Raw genomic sequence first — 23,899 nt, 5'->3', positions numbered from 1 at the left:
TGTCAAGGCTCACGCAAAAGCCTTAATCCTACTTTTTTCCATCAACAAGCCACTGCAGCCCAGTGTTTAACCTTCTAAGTACTAAATATGCTTTGTCACTGCTTTGGTAGATTTGCCACTGAATTGTTATTGTTTAATGCTGTTAACTTCCCTTCTTATTTCCCTCTGCCTTTGGATACTGACCATGTTACCATTAGGAGTCTCAGCATGCAGTTGATATAAATGCAGCTGATATAAAACAAGCATAGAAATTTTGAATCATATTCAAAATATCAACTATATGTATACATACACACATAGATATCTTTATATATATGTTTTTTAAAAAACCTCTGTTTTGATTCATTAAAAGAAAAATGGCAGAGTCTGAATTCTGATGCCATAACCCACACCATTAGCCACTCTACATTCTGCTTGTAATAAAAATACACACACACACACACACACACACACACACACACACACACACACACGTAGTAGAGAATAGTGACTTGTTCATTCATACATTTATCCAGTCACTTTATTCATTTGACAAATATTGAGCCCTTTTGTATCTTTCCCCAAGCTCTACAGTAGCTATGGGAGAGCAAGCATCAAGATGGTAACCAACTAGCCCCACAATCGTAACATCTCATTTACTTTCACCTCATTGTTGAAAGTAAATAAAATAATTTGGAGTCTCTTTTTTTTCTAGCTACATTTTGCCTCATCCAAATATCCAGCATCTTAACCTCAGGAGTACCAGCTGTAGTTTTACCTAGATCAGCAATATCATAGTATTTAAAGAGTAAAGGTTAAATGGTCAAATTAGCTTCCCCTACAGCTACACATGCTACTTGGATGGTGATGCACTTTCTTTTCTCTTTTCCTTTGAAGGGTGAGTTGTAAAGGAAAGAGGGAGTGGCTCTCTGATTTGTCCCAGTGGCAGTAAGCAGCCAGCAGAAAAGCAGACACAGTTAATGCTCAGCTGCTCAGACCAGTCAAGCAAACTACCAAGTCCCAGCTGTGCCTCTTGATGTTTTCTGATTGCACCTACTCCTCAATCTGTGAACTGTTTTCTGGACTCAGATTCATCAAGCGCTGCTGCTTTAAAAACACATGCAGGCAGGCATCCTAGGATATGCCATTATAAGCTGCTGCCAGGGGTTCTTCTAGGAGATAAATGGAATCAGTGTGAAGTAAATTAGTGTGAACCAGTCAATCTGAGTGTCAGCCTTGAGCCACTTCCATGGATAACTAGCTGGCTGAGTGCAGGCCAGGGTCTTCTGCCATATGTGGGCTGGAATCTTTGAGACTCTGTTCCACAGGATGGGGGAACACTGTGGGGGGGGGGGCTGTTTATTCTTGGAAGAAGGCCAATTTGATCTATGTTTTAGATTTGTCAATGAAAAGGGCTTGTAAAGTATTTTTGTTTACCTTCCTACTCTGGCAGTACTGAATGTTTCTAAGTTGGACAACTCCTTTCCTGTAGGAAATGTGAGAGAAATGCCCTGGAAAGAACTGCTTCCTCCCTGCTTGAGCTGACATTTTTCAAACTCCAACTGTGCTATGCTTGGTCTGAGCCTCCTAAAATCTTTAGGATTTTAAAACAAAGTAATAACCGTAATTTGGCAAAATGAGTTTAATACAAATCTCTTCTCCCTATTTGGTTTTTGAGGAATAAATCTGTGTGATCTTTAATTCATGGAGAAAGGGAGATTCTATGCAAAGCCTGATGATTGTGGTTCCCTGTAGATACCCAGCATGGAAAATCAAATTTTGGCCATCAGAGGAGGTGGGGGAGCCCCTCAATAGCCAATAGAATGAGAAAACCTTTTAAATAACTTAAATGTTCCATGGAAAGAATTTAGAGAAGAAAAAGCATATGAACGAATAGAGCAGTAAGAATTATTTAATATGATTAACTGGTAAGTGAAAATGGTTCTATTATGTAAAAATCATGTTTCCGTAATTCAGTATTCCTTTAGAGATCATAGTCTGTTCTTACATTAAGATCATAAGAATTCATTTTATCTAGCTAAATTATGACAGATCTTTATTTCTTTTTCCCTTTATTACATTAATAAAAAATTTTTATCACCTTCTCTGTAGAATGAAATATCAACGAGATGGTTAAAGATGGAATAAAAATGTGTAAAATAGAATGAGAATAATTTTAGACCTCATATTTGCGGGAAATTTTTAAGAGCATTTACACCCCCACCTCGAGGGAAGCATTTTGTCTTTCATAAGAGGAAAAGAAAGCTATCTTGGAATAGAAACTTGGGCAAAATAATAATTGCTTAAATATTCAAAAAATAAGTTTAGGGCTTCCCTGGTGGCGCAGTGGTTGAGAGTCTGCCTGCCGATGCATGGGACACGGGTTCGTGTCCCGGTCCGGGAAGATCCCACGTGCCGCGGAGCGGCTGGGCCTGTGAGCCATGGCCGCTGAGCCTGCACGTCCGGAGCCTGTGCTCCGCAATGGGAGCGGCCACAGCAGTGAGAGGCCCGCGTACCGCAAAATAAATAAATAAATAAAAAGTTTATTTTCTATTTCTGGTCACCTTTTCTAAACTCATGAGTCTGGAAGGTAGCTTTTGCGTGCTTTATGTGAAGGTATCACTATTATAGAGTCTGTGGAGACACATTTTATATATAAGAAACATTTCGGTATATAGAGTGTATATAGTCTGTGGAGGCTAGATGGCATGAATCATAGCAAAGATCAAACCAAATGCTTTAAAAATTGAGTGACCCTTTCCTTGAACTAATGAAACAAAAATGGGATGTCCTGTGAGAACAAAATTTGTTTTATGCCTGTATGCTGAGTTCAGAGAAATGAAGTCCCTAGGGGAAATTTAACTTTATGATTTATGAGGGTAAGGAAAAGAAAGTGGAAATCAGTGCGTTTTCTGTTGTCGGGGTAGGTATAGTATTTTGCAGTGTATAACTCTTATTTTACAAAGTTCTTTGAGAGGAATGGAAGGAGTGTTGTATAAATGATGCTATGGCCTAGAGATCTTGCTCAACATGGTCCACCAACATCTATATGACCTCATCAATGCTGAGAAAGTTGACTTCCTAACCATGGCCATCCATAAGTAAGCTTCCCCATAAGCATTAGATTCACCATGTTTGAGGAACACGCATACTATCTATGAATTTACAACTGTATGAGACAAGTTAAGAATGACAGAAATGGACACACAGGGTCAGCCCTATGCTTCTTCTAGCCCAGTCTTCTGATTGCAGCACTAGAGGTTCCATTGTGGAGAAGCAAAGTTGTCCTCATGACATCAGCCTCAAAATTTCAAGATGTGTCTGAAATATCTTGCTTCCCTATGAATGTAGCCCAGCGAGGTAGTCAGAATGGGATAAGAAGAATAACACAGGCCAATAAAATGCTAGGAAACACAGAAGAAGGGGCAAAATCTGTTAACTGTGGGCTGTTGAAGACTAAATGGAAAAGATGGCATTTGAGCTGAATTTTTAATAAGGGGGAGTTTTGGGCTTCCCTGGTGGCGCAGTGGTTGAGAGTCCGCCTGCCGATGCAGGGGACACGGGTTCGTGCCCCGGTCCCGGAAGATCCCACATGCCGCGGAGCGGCTGGGCCCGTGAGCCATGGCCGCTGAGCCTGCGCGTCCGGAGCCTGTGCTCCGCAATGGGAGCGGCCACAGCACTAAGAGGCCCGCATACCGCAAAAAAAAAAAAAAAGGGAGGGGGGAGTTTTGGGCAAGCAGAGAACTAGAGATTGGGGTGACAGAGGATATCTCAAGATGGGGATCTTCACAAAGGTACCAATGTAGAAAATAAATGGCACAGCCTGGGGACAATGGGTAGTCTTGTCCAGCTGTAGTGTATGGTATCAGAGTCTAACACTCTCACGGCATCCAGTGAGAAGCCTCTAAACGTGAGTTGAGACTGTATCCTGAAAGGCCTTGAAATCCATGGCTCCAGAATCCCCCATTGCTGACTGAATAGAGGTGACTACAGAATTTTCTACACAGAAGCTACATGATTAGACCTTGGTTTTAGGGCTATGACTTTTCTCAGTTTAAAGAATTACTGCAGGGAGAGATACTCTTATCAGGCCATAAAAACAGAGGTGTGACGGAGAGTAGGGTGACAGTACAATCTTCTTGAAGGGTTGGAGGAAGTAGAGGTGAGAAAACTGTGGTGATTGATAGATAGATAGAGCTTCTTGGCAATTTTACAAGTATCAGTCACTTTCTTCTTCACTTTTACTTCCATGCTGGAGTCTGGGTCTTCCTAATTTCTTTCTGAGACATTCTGATATTATATAAATTCTCCTCCCCTCAACTTGCCCCCAGACCTTTGGTTGGCCTCTTAAATTCCATTGTGTCCTGTATTGGCTATAGTCCCTGGAGACATATGCAGGGTTTCAGGTGCAGAGGCAGGGTTTACTTGTTGGTTTTCTTGTGGTTGGTTTATTGTGTTGATCTTTCCCTTCCTAAAATGCCAGGCTTCTGTTAACCATTTGCTTACATTTTTATATTGGCCTAATGTCCTTAGTCATAGCAAACGATAGCTCAGTCATGTTCTTGTTACATATACTTTGGATCATGTTTTCTTTCAGTGTTTCCCAGAATTTACTATTCTGAAATGTGTACACAGCATGTATTCCCACTGATTCAGCCTTACAATTGTTTTCTATAGTTAATCTAATCAACTGAATTTCTAATTCAGTTCCTGAATATAAAATAGTTAACATTTCACATTCAGGAACCCTTAGTTTCGTCTATAGTCCTGGAGATTCTACCATGTATTCTTCCAAATAATTTGAAACAATTTATTAAGAGAAGTATTATACACTAATCCAGGACACTGTTTTATACTGTCTTATCTAGAAATATCTGCTTGTCTCTCACCTTTTGTTTCCTATATCTTAGTTCTCTAAATTATAGTATCTCTTTTGTATCAAGCCTAGTTTTCCGGAAGTCTCATTAGATTATGGTTGCTGGTTTCCCTTTATCCACTGCACGTTTGCTCTTTAAAATTTTACTTTCTTTAGGTGTGTTTCCTTTATCCTTTATTTATAGATGGTAATGTCTAGTATCAAAATGAGACTCTCTACTACTTATCAAGTTTATTTCTATATTTTGGGCAACCATCTCTTAGAGATACTAGCACAAATACTGTGACGCAGTGACACAGCCTGAGGATTTGAAAAGGCAACTTTCCATTATTTATCCCCCAGAAAAATTAATATTTTTAAATGAATGACTACAATTTATATGCATGACCATAAGAGGCGATCAATGCTAACAGATCACCTATGCTTTCTATGGCTGGTGTGAGTGCGTGTGTGAGAGAGTGATGCTTGCTACTGATTACATTATAAATACAGTGGTAAAGCACATTTTTATCATCCAAGCGTGACTTCCATTCAATTTCAATAATTTCTCAAGATATCACTAAGATGCCACTTTGATGTCATTCAAATAAAAATAAATCACATTCAGAGTACCCAAGCCTAATGATACAAAATATGGTAACGTAGACCTTTTCTTCCTTGCATCCTTCTTAAGGTTGACAAAGAATCAGAAAATGAAGGCATAGTCTAGATAATTTGATTTCCTTATTTTCCATTTCCTACCTAGGAGATGAAAGAGCTCTGACACTTGACTAACCATCTGAGACAAGCATTTTCCCCTGAGATAGAGACGGCTATCAGCTGGGGATTTGAGACTGCCTGCCAAGCATTCTCCCCACGCTGATGGTGTCGTTTTAGGTTCGGCCTATGGAAAGGTTGCTACTCTTACAAATTGCAGTGATAGTGCCATTTGACGGTTTCTTCTTCCACTGATTCTAGAGGAAAATGTTTTTGGTATTTTTCCTTATGGATAACTGTAGACTTTGCTCTGGTTTAAATTGCCCTATGCTGTGAATCCTTATCTTAAGCTCATATATAAATCATGTTTATATCTAGTCTTAAATGCTAGCATGATGCTCCATTGATTGAAGGGTCTCTTGTTTTCCTGAACTTCTTCTAAATTTTCAAATGGAAGCTGGGAAGTTTACTACAAATTCCTCTTAGAATTCTCCCTTTACTGACTGTTCTTCAGTGTATCAATATGTGGGAATCTTTTTGTTTTCTTCTTTGGAATCTATTCCTGCTTTCAACTTCTTGAACTTCTGAACAGTAAAATTAATGCATTTCTGTTTTTACCATAGATTCAGTCCTTATGAGAAAAGTCATATGAGTTTTACAAAATCTAAACTGCCTGAAGAGTGTGAGAGTTAATTTCTATACTTTCTTAGAACTCATGCATCACCTATACTTCCTTTCAGTGATGAAGGGGTCCTTTCAGATAAGATGTTCCTGAGTCCCCCTATCCTGAATAATTACCTCTATGGTTTAATGTAAAAAGCTGGAATTGAGCTTGCTGATCTGACCAGCTTATTTCTTGCATCTAGAAAATCTCTTCTTTACCAAAGTATAGATAAATACAAAAATAATAATAAGGAATATTTCCCTGGATTATTTCCACTCTGAATTTACTCAATATTGACCAGGGACCAAAGCTGTGGAAATTATTTTGATTTGATGATTAAAAAATAAAAATAAAAAAAGGTGCTTGCTCATTTACTTACCACTTCTCTCCTTGGCACGCTGCTTGCCAAGGAGCTGGTACTCTAAAGGAGCACATAAAGAAATCCAGGCAAACCTCTCATAGGTAACTCTGAGAATTGCCTTTTGGGGAGGGTGGAGGAAGAAATGCAGCAGAAAAAAAGGAAAGTTGCATTTTTCCCTGTTATTTCCTTTTCTACTTCCCAGATTGCACATTTCCTTTTTCATATTCTCCTCATCCTACATCCAGTATGTCTCTACAGTCTGTTTCAGTCTGAGAGTTTAAATAATTTGATTAGAGTTGGTTTTCATGACAGGCTTGAGTAAGACAAAGTACTTCATGGGCTTCAGTTTTACATATAAAAGGAATAGAAAGAGTTGGGGTTCTACTGATTCTCTCTGTAAGAGGTTTGACACGAGGAAAATACTATTCCATAGGAATACCACATCTCTCTATAACACTGTCCATTCATTCAGCAAACAATAATTGAGAACCTCTTCATGTCTGGGGTCCTGAAACCAAGATGGGGCCAGTCTTCAGAGGAGTCTAATGCCAATTCAGCCCAACCCAACCCAGATCTAACTTCCAGGCCATGGCTTGTCCATTGCAGGTTTGCTTCTTGCAATTACTTCATGGACCCAATTAATTTAGTTTAGGATGATTCATCTTGTACTGAAGTTCATGAAGTTCATATTTGCCAAGTTGATCAATGAAGAGAGGGATTGTTTAAAGAAATTAATAGCATAAATATGATTCTAAGAAGGGTAAGGTATAACTTATTTTTTTTTAATTTGTTTTTAAAGATTTTTTACACCATTGGTAAATATCTGATGGATGTTTCTATGCCAGGGAGTCACCTTGTTTGTTCTCAGGAGTAGCCATACTGCAGCCTCAGTCCTTTCTTGGTCATCTTTCGATAGGGCTGCCTCACCCTGGCATTGCAACTACCAAAGGAGCTCTCTGAAGCTGCCCTGATTTCCTCTGTCCCTCAGTCAGATGGAGATTACTACTTGTGGGAAAATATCAATCTTAATTGAGAAAGGGCCTCAAAAGCCTTCATTATTTCCAAGGTTACTGTAGTAGCCACTTATCTTCTTACTATCCTGTTCAGTGATTGGTTGGTCTTGGATTCTTAACTGGCAGGAAGATGTCAAGGAAGCTGTCCAGTCCAATTCTCTCATTTTATTAATAAAAGCACCCGAGTCCAGGAAAGTGAAATGACATGCTCAAGGTCACACTATTAGGAACAGAAGTGGAATTTAAAAACAGATCTTCTATTAACTGAGCTTTTTTCTAGTACAACATGCCTCCCCCACCCCCACCCCTGGGGAACTAAGAAGTTCATCTCTGTAATGAAGTTGTTGGTATTCACCTTTGTTTCAATTAATACATATTTGGGTAATAAAAAATGAGGAATTTTATCTTCCCCAAAATAAGGCAGGTAGGATCGCCTTCTTTATGTAGTCCGCCTGTTGGCATTAGTAATAGATTGTGGAGGTGTTTGGGTATATTTAAGCTATAAACCCTATGCCTGACCTTAAGATTTCTCCCTTAAACTTCAAGTGAAATTAATCATTGGTTTTTTAATTCTTAGAAATTCTTGTTAGATGCTTTACTCAGTCATTTCATAAATCGTCCAAGTGTCTGACATCAGGCTAGAGATGTATTTGCTTATTTACCAGCCTTACCAAAGCAACCCATTGTTCAAACATCCTGGATAACAGGAATATTTTTATATCTTAGAGGAATAAAACATTATTTAAAAAGATGCAGTAACCAATTAATACTTCTTTCTCATTCACATTTATCTTCCCCCAAATTAGACATTTAGCTGTTTGTGTCACTGTAGAAATTAGCTACAAATTTTTTCCCCTTAGATAGTAAAGAATTTGATCCTCTGCATATGTATATTATATATCACAAAATATTTAAATAAAATAATAATTCCAATTCTATATATCTAGTTAGGATACCAAAATAATAGTTACTCGTCACAGCATCTGGAAAATTTATTTCTTTACCAATTGAAAAAACCTCATGTTTAAAGCAATTCACACTAGAAAATGTCAGCCAGAAAATAATATTCTGTGTCAGATTACAATTTCAGAAAGATAGTAAAACACGTAAGTCTAATCTTAACTCATCTTGCTGAACTTGCCCATAAAACAGTTATTTCTCAGTTATAAAGCAGCATTAGATATTTTATTTAATTCTAGGCATTCCTATATGATATTTTTTTCCAGTTTCCAGTCCACACTGAACACAAAGTAAGCCTGAAGTCTGATGCAGGATGTAGCTATTGCTATTCAAATGTAATCAGGATGTCCTATCACTTGATTATCTCAGTAGATACTCTTTAAGTAGGGGTAATATGTACATAGCTCTTTAGCTGGATATGTTTTTCTGATAAGACATCTGTCCAGAGAGAACCACTTTGTAAACTGAATTTGTGGTCTGTTCAAATGACATCCTCTTTGTTTACAACCTTAGTGTTATCACTTAAAGTCTTTTCCCTGATTATGCCTCCTTCTAATTTAAAACATATTGCAGTTTTTCGTGATCTGTCAGGATTGCGTTAGTATTTAATTCTATTGTACTTGAACTTACTGTAGTTTTTCTTCCTTCTAAACCTGTAGAAAGATTTTTTTTAGTTGATTCATAGTGATGCCTTATTGAGAAGAGACCTAAATTTTCAGCCAAAGAAGTGATCAACTCTTGTCCACCATATTGAGCTGGTAGATTTGAACTCAGGTCTTTGACTTCTTTTCCATTGCTCATTCCTCAAATCTGAGTGGACTTTTAATCTTTCATGACCTCTGTAACATGCACATTATTTTTATGCCTTTGAATAAGATGCAATTAAGATTTTTGTCTGAGTTTTATCTGCTAATACAGTGGTTTATTCTATTCAATTGACCAGCATTTCAAACTGTTATATCTTTTTATAAATGATTTTCCTATCAATATCTCCAGTGCTTCCTAAAACTCCATACACATGCTGGATGGGATCTATTTTTTAATCATTTATTAGTCATCATATTGAAAACATTGTTTGGGCTGCAAGTTTTATTCACACTGAGAATGATATGGATTTTCGCACAAGGGCTCTATATATACTACAGTACTGGCCTAGGTTGGTAGAATGAGCTGCCGTTTGTGTGGATGGATGGAGATTTTTCCCAGTGGTCACTCTCTCACTGGGAGTGGGGAGGATGTTTCTTAAAGTTGTTTGTTGCCTTGGCCTAGCCACCTTCAAAATTTACTGAAAATTTGCATTTCCACAAATGATGAGAAAAGGCAGGAAGGAGTTTTTAGACATTAACTGAAAACAAAATAGAGAATAGAGGGAGGTAAAGGAGCATAACCACTGCTGACCCTGTCACCACATTTTTTTTCAGTAAATTCTTCTATAGGGTCTTTGTCATACAATTTTCTGTGCGTCCTCATTATATGTTCTTAAGTATAATTTAAAAACTGATTTTGTATTGTCTACAGTTGAACCGTTTATTTCTTTAGGAATTTCTTTAACACTAATTAAGCACACCGTAGTCAAAAGCATCTTTACAAAGTACGTGGACTTTTCCCTCTATCTAGTTTACAAAGATATTACAAAGATATTTAGAACACTGGGCTTCCAGTTGTCAATATTTTGAGGTATGTGATGAATAAATGGAACAGCCTTACATCTTTCAGTGGTAGAACTGTCAAGAAGTGTTCGTCTTTTTGCCCCTCGCCCCCCAAATGCAGACTATTTCAGAATGCATTACACAGGAAATAAACAGTTGATTTTAAGTTAAGGGTGAGCCTAGCAACCATTTGCACTGTATTGATGTCAAAAGTACCTCTCTGCCAAGCTCTAAAATGCATCTTCAAAAACTACTGAAAATATCCAAGAACTTCAGTGACGAACTACAAATGGACTTTAGTATTGATAAATAAAAGTCAATATGTATAGTGAAAGGAGAGCTTACTGTGATAAATGGGCCCACCATCAGTAAAGATCAAATTATTGACTATCTACGGCAAGGAAAAACCTGTCTATAGCTAACCTCTACAGGTGAGGAGAATTAGCCACAACAGCAATTCAAGAAAAGCTCAAAGAGACATGTAAGGAGAATTCATTAAAAATACATACAAAAGTAGGCAGTAACAGTCTGTTAAATATATCTGTGACCCCAGGCTAATGTATTTCTTTGGCCAGGCCTGGGTTCACACCTTCCCTCTCAAGGAGATTTAATTTAAATTTCACTTCCCAACAAACCCTATTGCAGAGGAATTACCTCTGCATTCCTAAAAACCATGTCACTCTTGGAATATTGTCTCTAATGCTCCTACTAGTTACTTTGTATTATACCTCAACTAGATCACAAGTTGTATGCGGGCACATTAAAAGTGCTTCGTGTTTTTTGTCCCTCACATGGTCTAGCACAGAGCTCTACCCATAATAATGACTAGATCAATATTTGTTGATTTCATCAGTTTTGAAATGATTCATTTACAGAAGCCTAGGCCACACATCATGTCAGAGTTTACTGATGAAACATCACAAGAAACACCCAAAAGAATAATTGCAAAGATTGGCCTATCAAAAAAAAAAAAAAAAAAAGTGGAATGGCAGTAATTAACCTCTCCAATGTCTGTTGTTCCCAATTGACAGAATGTAGGGATTTCTTCCACAATAGACTTAATTGGATACTCTATAAACTACCCAGTAAAAAAATGGCACATCTTGTACCATCTCAAATTTGGAAGCTAAAGTGTAATTAAGCAAAATATCTGAAGAACAACCCTTTCTACTCTCCTACCCCCACACAAAGCACACCCTCCAAAATCAGAAGTGGAGACAAAAATAGCTGCATGGTACCTTATACTGTGAGTTTAATAAAGATCATGCAGTTAAAACTACATCTAACTTTCCACTTTTCTTGAAAGATTTGGTATGTCAGTTTATCCTGGGACCACTTTATTGCCACTAAAAATGGTTGCAAGCGTTGACTTCATTGTTCTAATACCATGCTCTCTTCAGCTCTTTGAGGCCCCTGTGTCTAGAAGAGCCTTTTGGAGGAATGAATAGATAAATGAATAGATGCAAGTTTTAGATGAAAGAATAGTGTATGGGATCACAAGTGTGGTGCAGTTGCCCAAGTAAACACAGATGCTACTTCATTCGTTGTTAGTAATAGATTTAGTTGTATGGTTAATTCCCTATTATAAATACCAATGTAAGTATCTCAGAAAATTAACAAGGTATATAGAGAAAAAAACCCATTAAAGCAGGCCAGAAAATTCTGACCAATGTAATAGTACTCTGCAACTTTGATGCATTTAATTATTCCACTTAAACCTTTCACAAAAATCTATGGATTCAAAAATAATCTGTAAGTATGATCTAAACTGAGGAAAACTAAATTAAAGGCAGTGACACCAAAATAACTACTTAGGCCATACATACTACCCATACATACTACTTAGGTGTCTCCTCCCAAGTCATGGACTAACCCACACTACTATTTTGTAAATATGCATCTTTTATCTCAAGTGGGCCTAACAAGAAACCGAGCAGATCAGGTTGAAAGTAACTCAAAGCACATATCCTCCTGGTTCGGGAGGACATCCAGCATGGCACGTCTGCTTCATTCATTTGTTCATCCATTCACCCATTGCACAGATCCTTCAAGAATACTCTCCATAGCCCAGGGCACACAGAGGTAAATAAAACAGACATGGTACCTACTTCCATGTTTTTTTTTTCAGAAAACTCAAATGCAGAAAAGGAAACATTTGGTATGTTTATTCAAAATCAGAATTTTGTATATTTTTTCTCATATTTTGTTCCCATACAAAAAGTTTTAGAAAAGCAGTGAATTCAAATGCTATGCTTGCCCTTCCACAGAGAAGAGCAGCACTATCTGTGTTTTGAGAGGGTGGGTGAAACTGGCAAGAATATTTGGACTAGAATCATGTTACAAGTCACCTTTAAATCTGTATATGTGGGCCTCAGGTTATGGTCACCACTGTTATGCACAGTCCATGAAAACAAGACAAGGAGTCTGGGAGGTGTGAGCTCTCCTAAGGTTGCTTTGGACCTCAGGCGGCCCTCCTTTGTATCATTTATCGAATGTGTGAAGCAACACAAGCTTTAGCCTCTGCATTTGCTCCCTTATCTCCTAAGGCAGGCTTACGAACAGCGGCCAGGCCCACTCCCCTGGGCCAACAAACACATTATTTCTTATAAATATCTATGTTAAACATATATAAACATATTATGACTTATAAATCTATATTTTCTCTTATTGCATTTATGGCTTATAAATAATATGTTGTGTGTGTTATCAAGACCTGAGAAGACAGTGGTACTTCTCACCGAAGCAATTTGTGATAGACAAAATTCAATTTTGTTTGGCTTCAGACAAGTATGACATAATTTATATTATTGAAGCCTTGCTTTGTTTTGTTATTCAGAGTGTCTTCATGAAGACCATGTCTACTTTTCCTGACAAATGATTCCTTGAACAAATATAACAGGGAAATATGTTACTTGTGGAGAGAATTTAGACAAAGTAGTACAACTCGTGGAAAAATGTGGAAACTTAAGTCTGTGTTTCTCTAACAGAGCTAGTAGTTGTGTTTATAGGAAATTTTAGATTCCTACGTTGGCTTCTGTTTCTGTTCATAAATCCTACTCAGAAAATATATCATGACTGAAGACCTACCATTCAAAACACCAGCCCTCCTTATTATCATTTGCAACGTATTCACCCTATCTTTTTAAAGTTATTCTTATAGGGCTTTTTGTGTTTGGAACAATAGTTTTTAATTTGATGAAAGAGAACCAAAATGCATAAAAAGTGTTCATCCACTGTGATTTGTGTGACAAAAGGAACCATTGCAACAGCATAGAGCTGGTCTAATTGAACAGCCTGATGTTCTTCCTTCTGTGTCCTGTTGCTGTTAATTGACTATATTGTTTTAGATTTATGCATTAAAAATACGATTTCTACTTCGAAGGGATCACTTTGTTACTTTGTAGCTTTTAAGCTGATGCCATGAACTTATTTTTCTTCTAAGATAAAGTCTCATCTATAGATTTTTCAACTAATTACATGTCTGCCAATACATACTTAGAGGATACATTTTATTTCAATTTATTATTTGTGTTTACATAGTGTGTCCCTGGAAATATCTGTGGAAATGAAAGGAAATGTTTAATGGCGTTTATTACTACTTTTTCATCGCTCTCTTTCTCTTTCTTTGCTCTCTCTTTTTTTAATAGCTCCAGTCAGTCCGGTCAAGCATGACAGCAACTCAAACTCGGCAAACTTCCAAGACACCGAGGACATGCCTGACAGATGTGTCTTGGAAGAGTCTGAGAATCCAGGTGAAAGCCATTTAAAAATAGTCAAGTATAAATGATAAATTTGACACAGCTTTGGGGTCCTTGGAAGAGAGTGGGGGGAGAGGACATTGTAATGCTGTTTTCTCTTAGCAGCTGCACTGTCAAATTAATGGTCACCTCCAGGGGTCACAGTGTGGAGCTGTTATCTTTTCCTCTTTCATCAAGAATTCAGCTGGAGGAAGTACAAAGGCTTTATGACTGAGAAGGGAAGCTGACACTATTAGTTCATTATCATCAATTTTAGGCTAAAGTGGTTAATAGGAGCAGAGATTGGAAACTGGAAAAATGGCAACATTTTAAATATTTCAAATAATGGGATCAAGTGGAAATGGAGAATTAGGGGGAAAAGAGAAACAAATCGTCATCATTACTATCTGTTTTACCTCTCTAAATACAAACAGAACTCTAAAGGGGATGAGAGGATTTTAGCATAACAGTAATGAACGAATGGACAGTGTCAACTGTTTAGAACAAAACAAGATAGTAACCCTTCCTCACTCAATAAGATTTACCCTATGTCCAAGTTACTAATGTTTGTATTCTCTTTGTGGGAAGAACAGACAGAAATGTGCTGGAAGGATATGTCCAGGAATGCTTAAGCGTGAATTTTTGTTTTTGTTTTGTTTTGAAGCATGCCTTGTCTTAACAACTAATTAATTAAGAGAAAAACAATCTTGTGAGAGTTGAACGACAGTTCCTGGTTCACTACAAAGCCATAAGGTGCTAGAAGATGCCTTATTACCATGAGCGAAAGAGTTAACTATCTTCCCCCACTAAACGTTTTTCTTGCCTGTTTTCTCTGGCCGCTGTGTACTCTCTACCCTCTCACATCTTTGTGTGCTGATCCATGTATCAGATTTTTGATTCATCCTCTCTGTGGCCTGTCAGCTTAGTTAAGAGATTTCCAAATCTTGTAGCCTTCGCTGACAGGGGGCAGCTGCAAACAGTCCCCTGATCCTTCCCCGAGGAGAGCTACTGAGATTTAATTTTCAGTGAAAGGTGCAGCCTGCAATCTATGTCAGGTCCCCTAAGTCATCTCGGAACCCCGATAGGCCCAGTGGCAATGGCTTGTATTTCAGTCCCCTCCACTACACCAAGATTCCTCAAAAGATGAACTGCTGCTGGGTGTCTGTTCTCAGCCACACTTCTGCTTCAGAATCCATGGAACTGAGAAATGGCATCTTTAGCAATGACAGAAATTTTTCATTAGCACATTAGCCCCAACCCCTGCCATAATATCCAAACGACAAATGTAGATGCGTCCCACGTGAAAAGGGAGCGGGTAGTGGTAGCATCAGATTTCTATTAAAATTATTTTTAAATTACTTTTAGTTCTGACTAAAATTTTGTCTAATTTTTACTAGGTTTTCAAACTGTTTTAAAAACAGTTTAAAAACTAGGTTTTTAAACTAGGTTTCTATCAATCATTTAACAGGCAGTTAAATCCACGAGGCAAGTTTTTAACCGAAGTGTTCATTGCTTTGGGCAAGAATAGATCAGCTTTATACTGTTTCAAAAGTAGAATAAATTTCAGTCATCCCTCAATATGAGTGGAATTGTAGTGAGATTCAAATATAGCATAGTCTATCTGATTGATATAAACAAAAGGATATATCAAAAAAGAAAGATCAATTAGAAAATATAGGTGCTGATAAAGAACCTTAACTTAAAAAGTGAGTACCATTCTATACATTGGACATCATTAAACTGGTAATAAAGAATGAATTACTCTGGCTTTTTCCTCTGTCCATTCCTGCATTTTAAGACATCTTGCCTTATAGGCCTAGAAACCTCTGGAGAGTTCACTACTGGTCTCACTGCCTTCCACTGAGAATTTGTGGCTTGGTTGTCATGGAGACATCGTATTTCTCCAAGAATTGCTCATATTGATCCGTGGCCAGGCGTAAATGGCCAAGCGAGTGTGAGGAATAAAGGGGGCTGGGCAGTCCTATAAAATGACCAGGGCTTGTGGGTTGGAAATAAGCTCATAGCAAACACTTAGGTAAAAAGAAAGAAGCAGTTTTATTTTGTTTCAAGATTTCTTTCTGCACTTTGGGCCATTGTCTTCCTTCTCTATGAACTGAAAGAAACTTGTTAGTCACTTGTCATGTCAGATCTTTGGTGCTTGTCCTGACACAGCTGTCAGCCTTCCAGCTCTGTGCAGTTCAGGGACACACAACAAAGAGGCAGTGACATGAATTATTTATTGCTCCTTGTGTGGATAAAATTCTGTGATAAGAAATTAAGACACTTCTGACAGGGGTGCTTGTTTAGTAAGAAAGATTTTGATGAGAGAGTGCAGTTCCTTGAAGTCTGAGCATTTGAGAGGCAAAATTCTTAAAACTGAGCATGAAGGAAGATTTGTGAAATTGGTGGCATGGTAGGACTTCCTTGTACTGTGAAAATATGACTGTCCACTTCTCAGCGTCCAAAAATTAACTTCAGAATATCAAGTCATTCAAATGTAGGGCCTCCAAAACTATAAACATTACTTCGGTTGTTTAGTTAACTCTATTTACCATGCACAGGTGGTGTTTCTCTGGAAAGCATGTTTAACCGCCTTTGTTAGAAGAAAAAACAAAATTTGGGATTTTTAAATGGTAAGCTTTGAGAAGATGTTCTCAAACCAATAGAACTGCTTCAGTAGCTAAGCTTATAATTTCATTAGTATAGTCATTATTTCTTGTATGGAAAGGAGTGTATTTAAATATGAATGAATTATTCTTACCATTTTCACCTGGAATATTATCACTCATTTAAAATTCTTTTTAACATTTTCATGTACATGCAAAATCCCCTAGTTACAAAGTTGAATGTGGTCAGTCTTTTGGCTTTAATGGATATTGACCTTACATGGTTTTTATCTATGCAATTCTAAATGACTAATATATTTATTACATCATTTTTGATTAATAGCCCAGTTGTTCAAACAGCATCTGGAAAATGAAAACAAAAAAATCATTTTCCTATTCAAGCACAGTTCAAGAATATTGCCTCATATATTCTTCTCTCTAAGGAAAGATTTCTTGGCAAATTCTCTAAACATCATTATTACTTTAGCTCATATAGCTTTATATTGTTCATATCAACTAATTTGCATTTGCAGAGAGTAAGAAAACTTGAAGTACAGAAAAACTAAAACAATTTTTTAAAAGATGAAGTTGAAATGTTTTAAATGTTGATAGAGCATTTAAAAATATCAGTAATAAAATCAAACTTTTAGAATTTATATAAAACAGTAAGGTTGACTTTGCAAATTGACTGTCTTTGAATAAAATGGGTTTTGAACTCAGTATGTAGATTGTTTATTTTTTCATTGACATCACTGCTTCTCCAGCACTGAATTGACTAGGATGACCCATTTGTAAATGGCCTGGAGTGTGCATATAGGTCACAATTTAGATACCTGGTGGAGTGGTCATTCACTCAGTCTCTAAAGCGCTCTACCTTATTCATCATGCCATTGTGATCTCTTTATTGGTTCAAGCTGTATACCCAGGTGGGTGCCTGCAGTCCATTAAGGTTGGCAAAGCACCTTTAGACCAGAGCATTCTTGTTACTCTGAGCCAGCTAGTGAACCTGGAGGTCTTGTCTGATCGGTTAAGGCCTCCCTCAGCAGTGTCTTTTCTTTGGAATAATTCATTAGCAACGAGTTTTGACTCACAGGTGAATCCCAGATTGAAGTTTCTGGCTTAGACTCTGTGAAGTCTACTGGCTTCTTCACCAGCATTTATACATTCCTGGAACCTGTGGGAATAACTTCAATGTCTAGTAATAGAAGCACTGAGACAATATGTGAACTTGCAGCTCCCTTTTCTGAGTTTTTAGGGCCATTAGGCTTTCTTTCTTTGGCTCTTTAAGGCCTGGTTGCTTTTGAAACTGAAAGATGTTATCACAAAAATAGTTCAGTTTAGTCTTTTGATGGTTAACTTCTTATTAACTGTTCCATGCACAGTGATTGCTCAATCCCCAATCTCCAGAATATTAAAAAAGTGTTCCTTGCCCCTCATCTTTGTACTCATGATGATAAAAAATTTACTGTGACATTCACAAATTTTATCCAAGTGTTAATGAGAAACCTTGAGCTTTTATCATCTTATTGGCTTGGAAAATTAAGAATTTTACTTCCTAGTGCACCAGGGATAGTGCACTTAAATATAGCTTCAGCTGAAAATAGTAGTGACGAGAGAGAACTTGGAAGTACAAAAAAAAGGATTCAGATAAGCATTTTTATGTCATTCTGAAGTAGTTTATAATCAGTATGCATCTGCCATTAACAGAACACTTTAGTGGTTTTTATATAGCACGTTATGTAGATCTACATACATCACTGTTAATCAATATTGCATTTGCATGAATCTGATGAACAAAACTAGATTTCTTACAGTTTCCTAGGGGATACTGCATTGTGAAAAGCCAAGGTTTGTTTTTTTTTTTTTTTTTTTTTATACTATTCTGGCTCATGAATCACCAGCAAAAATCAGGTAACAGAAAGTAGGACAGACTCAGGAGTGGAGTGTTGGAGATGGCTGATGATGATGTGCGAAGCAGAAAAAATGTAGAATGTGCGAGCAGCCCATCAATCATAGCCATCAAGAACACACTTCTTATGTTTAGTGGTAAAAAAAACGTTCCAGAAGAAGTAAGAACAATTTCAGTAGTAAAAACATGTAAGCTCCGTCTTCTAGTTGCGTTTAACAATATCAATATTGTAAATAATTTACCCAAAGGGAAAATTTTAAGCATTAATCTAATAACCTTTAAAGGACATAAAATTCTAGGCATATATATGTAATACATATATAATACAATTCTGAATATTGGTTTAGCTAAAGTAAATAATCAGCTTTTTGAGTTTTTGCCAGTAGGAGTGGGAGTTACTATGATTAGTCACAACATTAATATAAATGTGTTTAGAAGTAGTTTACTGAGGCACAGTGCTCCAATTATTCAAATTAATTTAATCAAGTGATCTTTTAGCCTGCAATAATCACCCAAGTAGTCTGAGAAGTATGTGCGGTTTTTTTATTCCATAGCTCAAACCATATTTCAACTGACATTTATAACATTTGGTCCTAAAACTGCAGTTGTGAGTTTCTCTAAGAACAATTCAGCTCCTTGAAATTTACTAATTTCAAACTTGATTCATCTTGTTGACAACTTTTTACCTTTCTTGGTGATTAAAAAAGACCTATACCAATAAGATGTGCAATTAAAATACATTTACCTGAGGCCTGGTTTATAAGAATTTCTTTATTGTCTTAACATTTTATTTCATATAGAAAAAGAAATGTAGAAATTATAGGTAATTCCTTTCTTCCTTCCTTCTTCCATTTCTTCACTTATTTCTTTCCTCATTTCCTCCCTCCTTTCATTCTCCCCACTCTCCCACCCTTCCTCTCTCCCTTCCTTTCTCCTGCCCTTTCTTCTCTCTTATTTCTTTATTTTACCATATAACCCAAGATAATCTGTTTTCTTTCCAGGTGAACGAAGGCATCATTTATGGATAGCAAAGGTGTGCTCCTGCAAGCTGTGCTAAATGGAATCTCATCTGTTGAACTGGATTTGGACAAATTAAGAAACCCCAAACATGCCAGTTGTTTATCATTGTGTATAAGCTATGTTGTTATTAGTCTAGTTATTAGTTTGTAGTAAATCTGCTGATACTTTGGCCAGAGTCATTACCGATGGAAAATATTCAAATTCATCTAATTTTAGAAAATCATTGTCTAAATCATTCAATGCCTCTTACTTTTGTTTGATTATTTCCAACAAGGAGTGCCAGCCCACAGACACAAATTTAATACCATTTTAGATTTTTCTTCCATTTTTCAGTTCCTGAATTATATAACCCTATTGCTTTTAAGCAATGTAACAAACAATGCTTTTAAATTTAATGTTGCTTAAATGTATTTGATCTAAAACTTTACCAAATTTGTTTCATTTGTTAGGTTAGGATATTTTGTCTTAGTAGATGCTTTAATTCAGATCAATCACCCTATGGTAAATCTCATCCTTAAACATGAAATGTCAACAAATAGCCAATTCCATTTAGTCATTAGCCCAAATAAGTGATACACAGTATAATAGGGACCAATCTTGTGCAGTCAAGTTAATTTAGACTTCTAATGACATAGAGGCTAATGTCTTTCGCTAAAGGTTGATCTTGTTGGCCATATACATGTAAACTAGGGAAGGGGAATCTACTGATAGCACATCACAACTGATCTTTAATAAGTAAAAACTCTTGTAGTTCTGTTCCCAGAAAGAAGCTTGACTAGCAGGAATTCTCAAACTAAAATATGGGAAGCAATATAAATAAGAACAGACATAAAGTGCTCATATATTAAGGCCTTTAGTGATCTGATTTATTTGCTGTGATTTATATTGTATAATTCCTGAATTTATAGAAAATCATCAAGAAGGTTATTAGTGTGCATATGAATACAAATATTGACTAATCCATAGAAAAATGGAAATAAAGTGTTAAATATATATCTTTATATATCTATCTAATAGGGAAGTTATAGTCACTTCAATTCAACAAACATTTTTTGGGGCATCAGCATCAGGTTCTGTACAAGGGAGGATGCAGTGGGCAAGGGAGAGGGGGAGATTAGAGAATAGAGCTATAAAATTGAAATAGAATGGTTTCTACCCTTACAGAGCTTATAATTAATGATTGGAGTAAATGAATATACCAGAACTAGAGAGGTGAGTGTGACTGTTTTAAAATAGACAAAAATGTGTGTTCTTTTCTTTCCTAAAAGATATTACTTGAAATTACTTTTGAGTTGTATGTCACTAACAATAACATATTGTTAATATGAATAATGATGGAAAATTACCATCCTTTGAAAAAATATACATATATGTGTGTGTGTGCTTCCCTCACCCCTCTGAAAATTGTCAAAAGACATGTGGAACAAATTTCAAAATAAGGGAAGGTAGCAAGCTAGGCAATGGAACACATTTTCTTGCACGCTGTGTTCTGGCTCTGAAAGCCATTACAAGGAGGACTCCCAAAAATATTATTAATGATAGCAATATCAAATAAGGATATATTCTCTCACAAGGGCAATTTTAATAGTTGAAACTAATTCAGATGCTCAAGTTCTGTTATGTTTATTAAAAATAACTTCTTTGTTTTTATAGCTATGTCCTATTATTCTTTTTTCAAAGAAGAATAAAAATAAGTTTAAATAGTTGCCATATTTAGCATTTTTTCAGGTCCAAGGAAACCAATATTGAATTCTTGATAAATGTTTTATTATGTCACTAGCTATAGGAAATTAGAAGTAGCATAACCCTGACATTACTAAATGAAATTTTTAAGATTTTTTGGTAACACAGTTTATAGTTGCTAAAATTTAAAAATTCCTATCGAATGACTAATTAAAATCTTTTATCAATATGAATTCTGGAGACCAACACCATTAATTATCAAAACTTTTAATTCCTAAAAATGAGAGTTTTAGAGATAGACATTTAAATAATGTTCCCTGATATACATGTGCAAGTGTATTTACGACACAGATCCACTAGTCTGTTTAAAAATAATGATATTGACTTACTTTCAACATGTTTCAGGAATTTCTGTTGTGAGGAGAATTTGAAATAGTAAATTGCCACACAATTAAATGGATCACTCATATCGTACCTAGAAACTCAAAACTGACTGCCTCTTAATTAGGTGTTTGTCCCTTTGTATGTACAGTCTTAGGTAAGAGTGGAGTAATTGTATTAGCAAACAAATGTGTTTGTATCCAGAGTCTTCCTTGGCATTGTAATAAGTAAATCATTTAAAAATTACATTGGGCTTCTTTCTTGGTAATAATCTTGGTGATGTTTATGATTATATATTTTCCTCCAAGGAATATCATATTTTCAAATTTGCAAGCCTGGGTTCTGTTATTCATTGTGGAGTTACACACTGGCAATATTGCATAAGGGAAGAATCTAGGTTTAAGAGCCAGAACTTCACTGCCATGTGTCTAGGCAGCATGTCCTTGCTGTGCATCTCAGAGCCTCGCTTCCCCATCCATGTAGAGAGCTCCCTCAAAGGGCTCGTCCAGAGGCCCTGTACGAGATGGTTTATGGAAAGCAATCTGAACACTGTAAAACACTTCAAATATAAGGTAAAATTTATAGCATTATAAACACGGAACGGTGGCCTCAGGCCTGAAATATTCTGTTGCTATTTTAGAAACTAAGTTAAGGCTACTTTAAACATGTCACTATTAGAAAAACGATAGGAAATATTTTACTAAGTATTAACATTCTATCTCAAGATGGTAGTATTGGGGTATTTTTTGTTTCCTTCCTTGTACATTTCCCTCCAATGTTCTGTATTTAAAAGCCTTTTATAATTATTAATATGGAAATTTTAGAAAAGATATTCTTTCTCTTCAGTCTTTAGAGGGCACATTATAATAATTGAGGTTTTAAAATTTAAGTTTTATGCCAGATGTTTAAAAAGAAGGCTCAGAATATATTAATTCCAATTAACTTTAAAGTCATTTTTACAGAATGGGCTCTTTCATGTAATTTTAAAATTTCTATTGCATACATTTTGATTACACAGTTATTTAAAAGTAGTGCTATATATTCTTTAGTTCTCCACAAAATGTTATTTTACGTGTAAAGTGCTCAAAGTTGTGTCTAATCTCATATGGAAGTCATTACTTTGTAAACATGTACCTAGTTAGCAATGTAAAATACTTTCAAAATGAACTGTGACCAAAAAAGTTGCAAAGTTGAAACTCTTGAGTAGATATCTTTCTGATGAAGCTACATGGCTTCCTGTACAATGGTCCCCAGACGACTTTGCACTCTGATTTCATCAACAAGGACCCTACAGATAGCATGTATGAGAAAAACGTAAACTGGAAATTAACAGATCTTCCAGTAAGAGCATGCCACTGGAAACTCCCACCCAACTGTGACCTCTGAAGACAGCATGCGTCACTTCATGTCATTGGCAGGGCAGGGACTGGGGTGAGGTTGTCCTAGTACTGCTCACTCACTCACTCTCACCCTCATCAGACCTTATCAGATTCTATCTTCATTTAAGATTTCAATGTCATGGATTTTTTGCATTAATTTGATTTTTATAAATATTGTGTTAAAATATATTTATCTTGATTACTGAATTTTTTGCCACCGTCTAGCCTTAGGCTCTATTCATTAAGTCTAGGATAAATTCACTTTTATCCCAGAAAGCACAGTGCAGGTAAATAGACTGTGACAACTTCATCATTATGAGCATGATTATAATGATACAAATGGTAAGAAATAGTTGTTTTAATACCATGTGAAAACCGAAGCCATAGACCATTGAAAATGTTTTAAATGGCTTATTTCTAGTGGTATACAGGGGGAAATGTTGAGCACATAGAGTGCTCCCTTTTGACATTGTTTTTCCAAATGCCCTTTTTTCATTGCACAGACAAGGTTTTCCCATCGTTGTTTTTAGGGATCCTTCTGTCTTCAACTTGTTACTAATTGGAAAGGTAGCAGTGATTTTTTAATTCAAGGATACAAGGTTTTTAACATCAAAGATGACTAGTACATGTTCAGTACAACACTGTGCCTAAATCTGGAAAGTGCCAAATGCCAGCAAAATGCCAATATTCATAACATGATGCAATAGCAGTAACTGCTTGGTACTTGCTTACAAAACCTATCATTTATTCACTTAGCAATTATTTTAATTGCAATTATCTGTAAAGTCATCAATCGGCTTTTCGATCTTGCATGTGTATCTTCTAGGGAGAATGTGTTTCACACAGCCTCAGTCACTGAGCATCATGGCCCTCAGATGATGCCATCCAAGATAAAAGGAAGATCTATGACATGTTCTTGACATATCACAAGTTTCCTTTAGACTTTTAAAGAGATTTCCTGTTAGTTCTGCAGTGGAAACTGCATT

The 23,899-nt window shown here is 36.4% G+C and overlaps 1 protein-coding gene across 2 annotated transcripts in view; it reads left to right on the top strand.

The window, feature by feature from the left end:
- The window catches only part of WDR72 (WD repeat domain 72), a 205,612-nt gene extending 183,832 nt beyond the window's left edge, over positions 1-21,780 (top strand). For both annotated transcript variants that reach the window (XM_027123063.1, XM_027123064.1), the window contains exons 19-20: positions 13,846-13,950; positions 19,452-21,780. In XM_027123063.1, coding sequence (XP_026978864.1) covers positions 13,846-13,950; positions 19,452-19,507 — 161 coding nt within the window. In that variant the 3' untranslated portion in view covers positions 19,508-21,780. The remainder of the gene's footprint in view (positions 1-13,845; positions 13,951-19,451) is intronic.
- The last annotated feature ends 2,119 nt before the right edge of the window (positions 21,781-23,899 follow it).

Source organism: Aethalodelphis obliquidens, unplaced genomic scaffold (assembly GCF_003676395.1).
Source record: "Aethalodelphis obliquidens isolate GAN/ISIS:26980383/991018 unplaced genomic scaffold, ASM367639v1 scaffold26, whole genome shotgun sequence".
NCBI lineage: Eukaryota > Metazoa > Chordata > Mammalia > Artiodactyla > Delphinidae > Aethalodelphis > Aethalodelphis obliquidens.
This window is presented reverse-complemented; position numbering and strand designations above follow the sequence as displayed.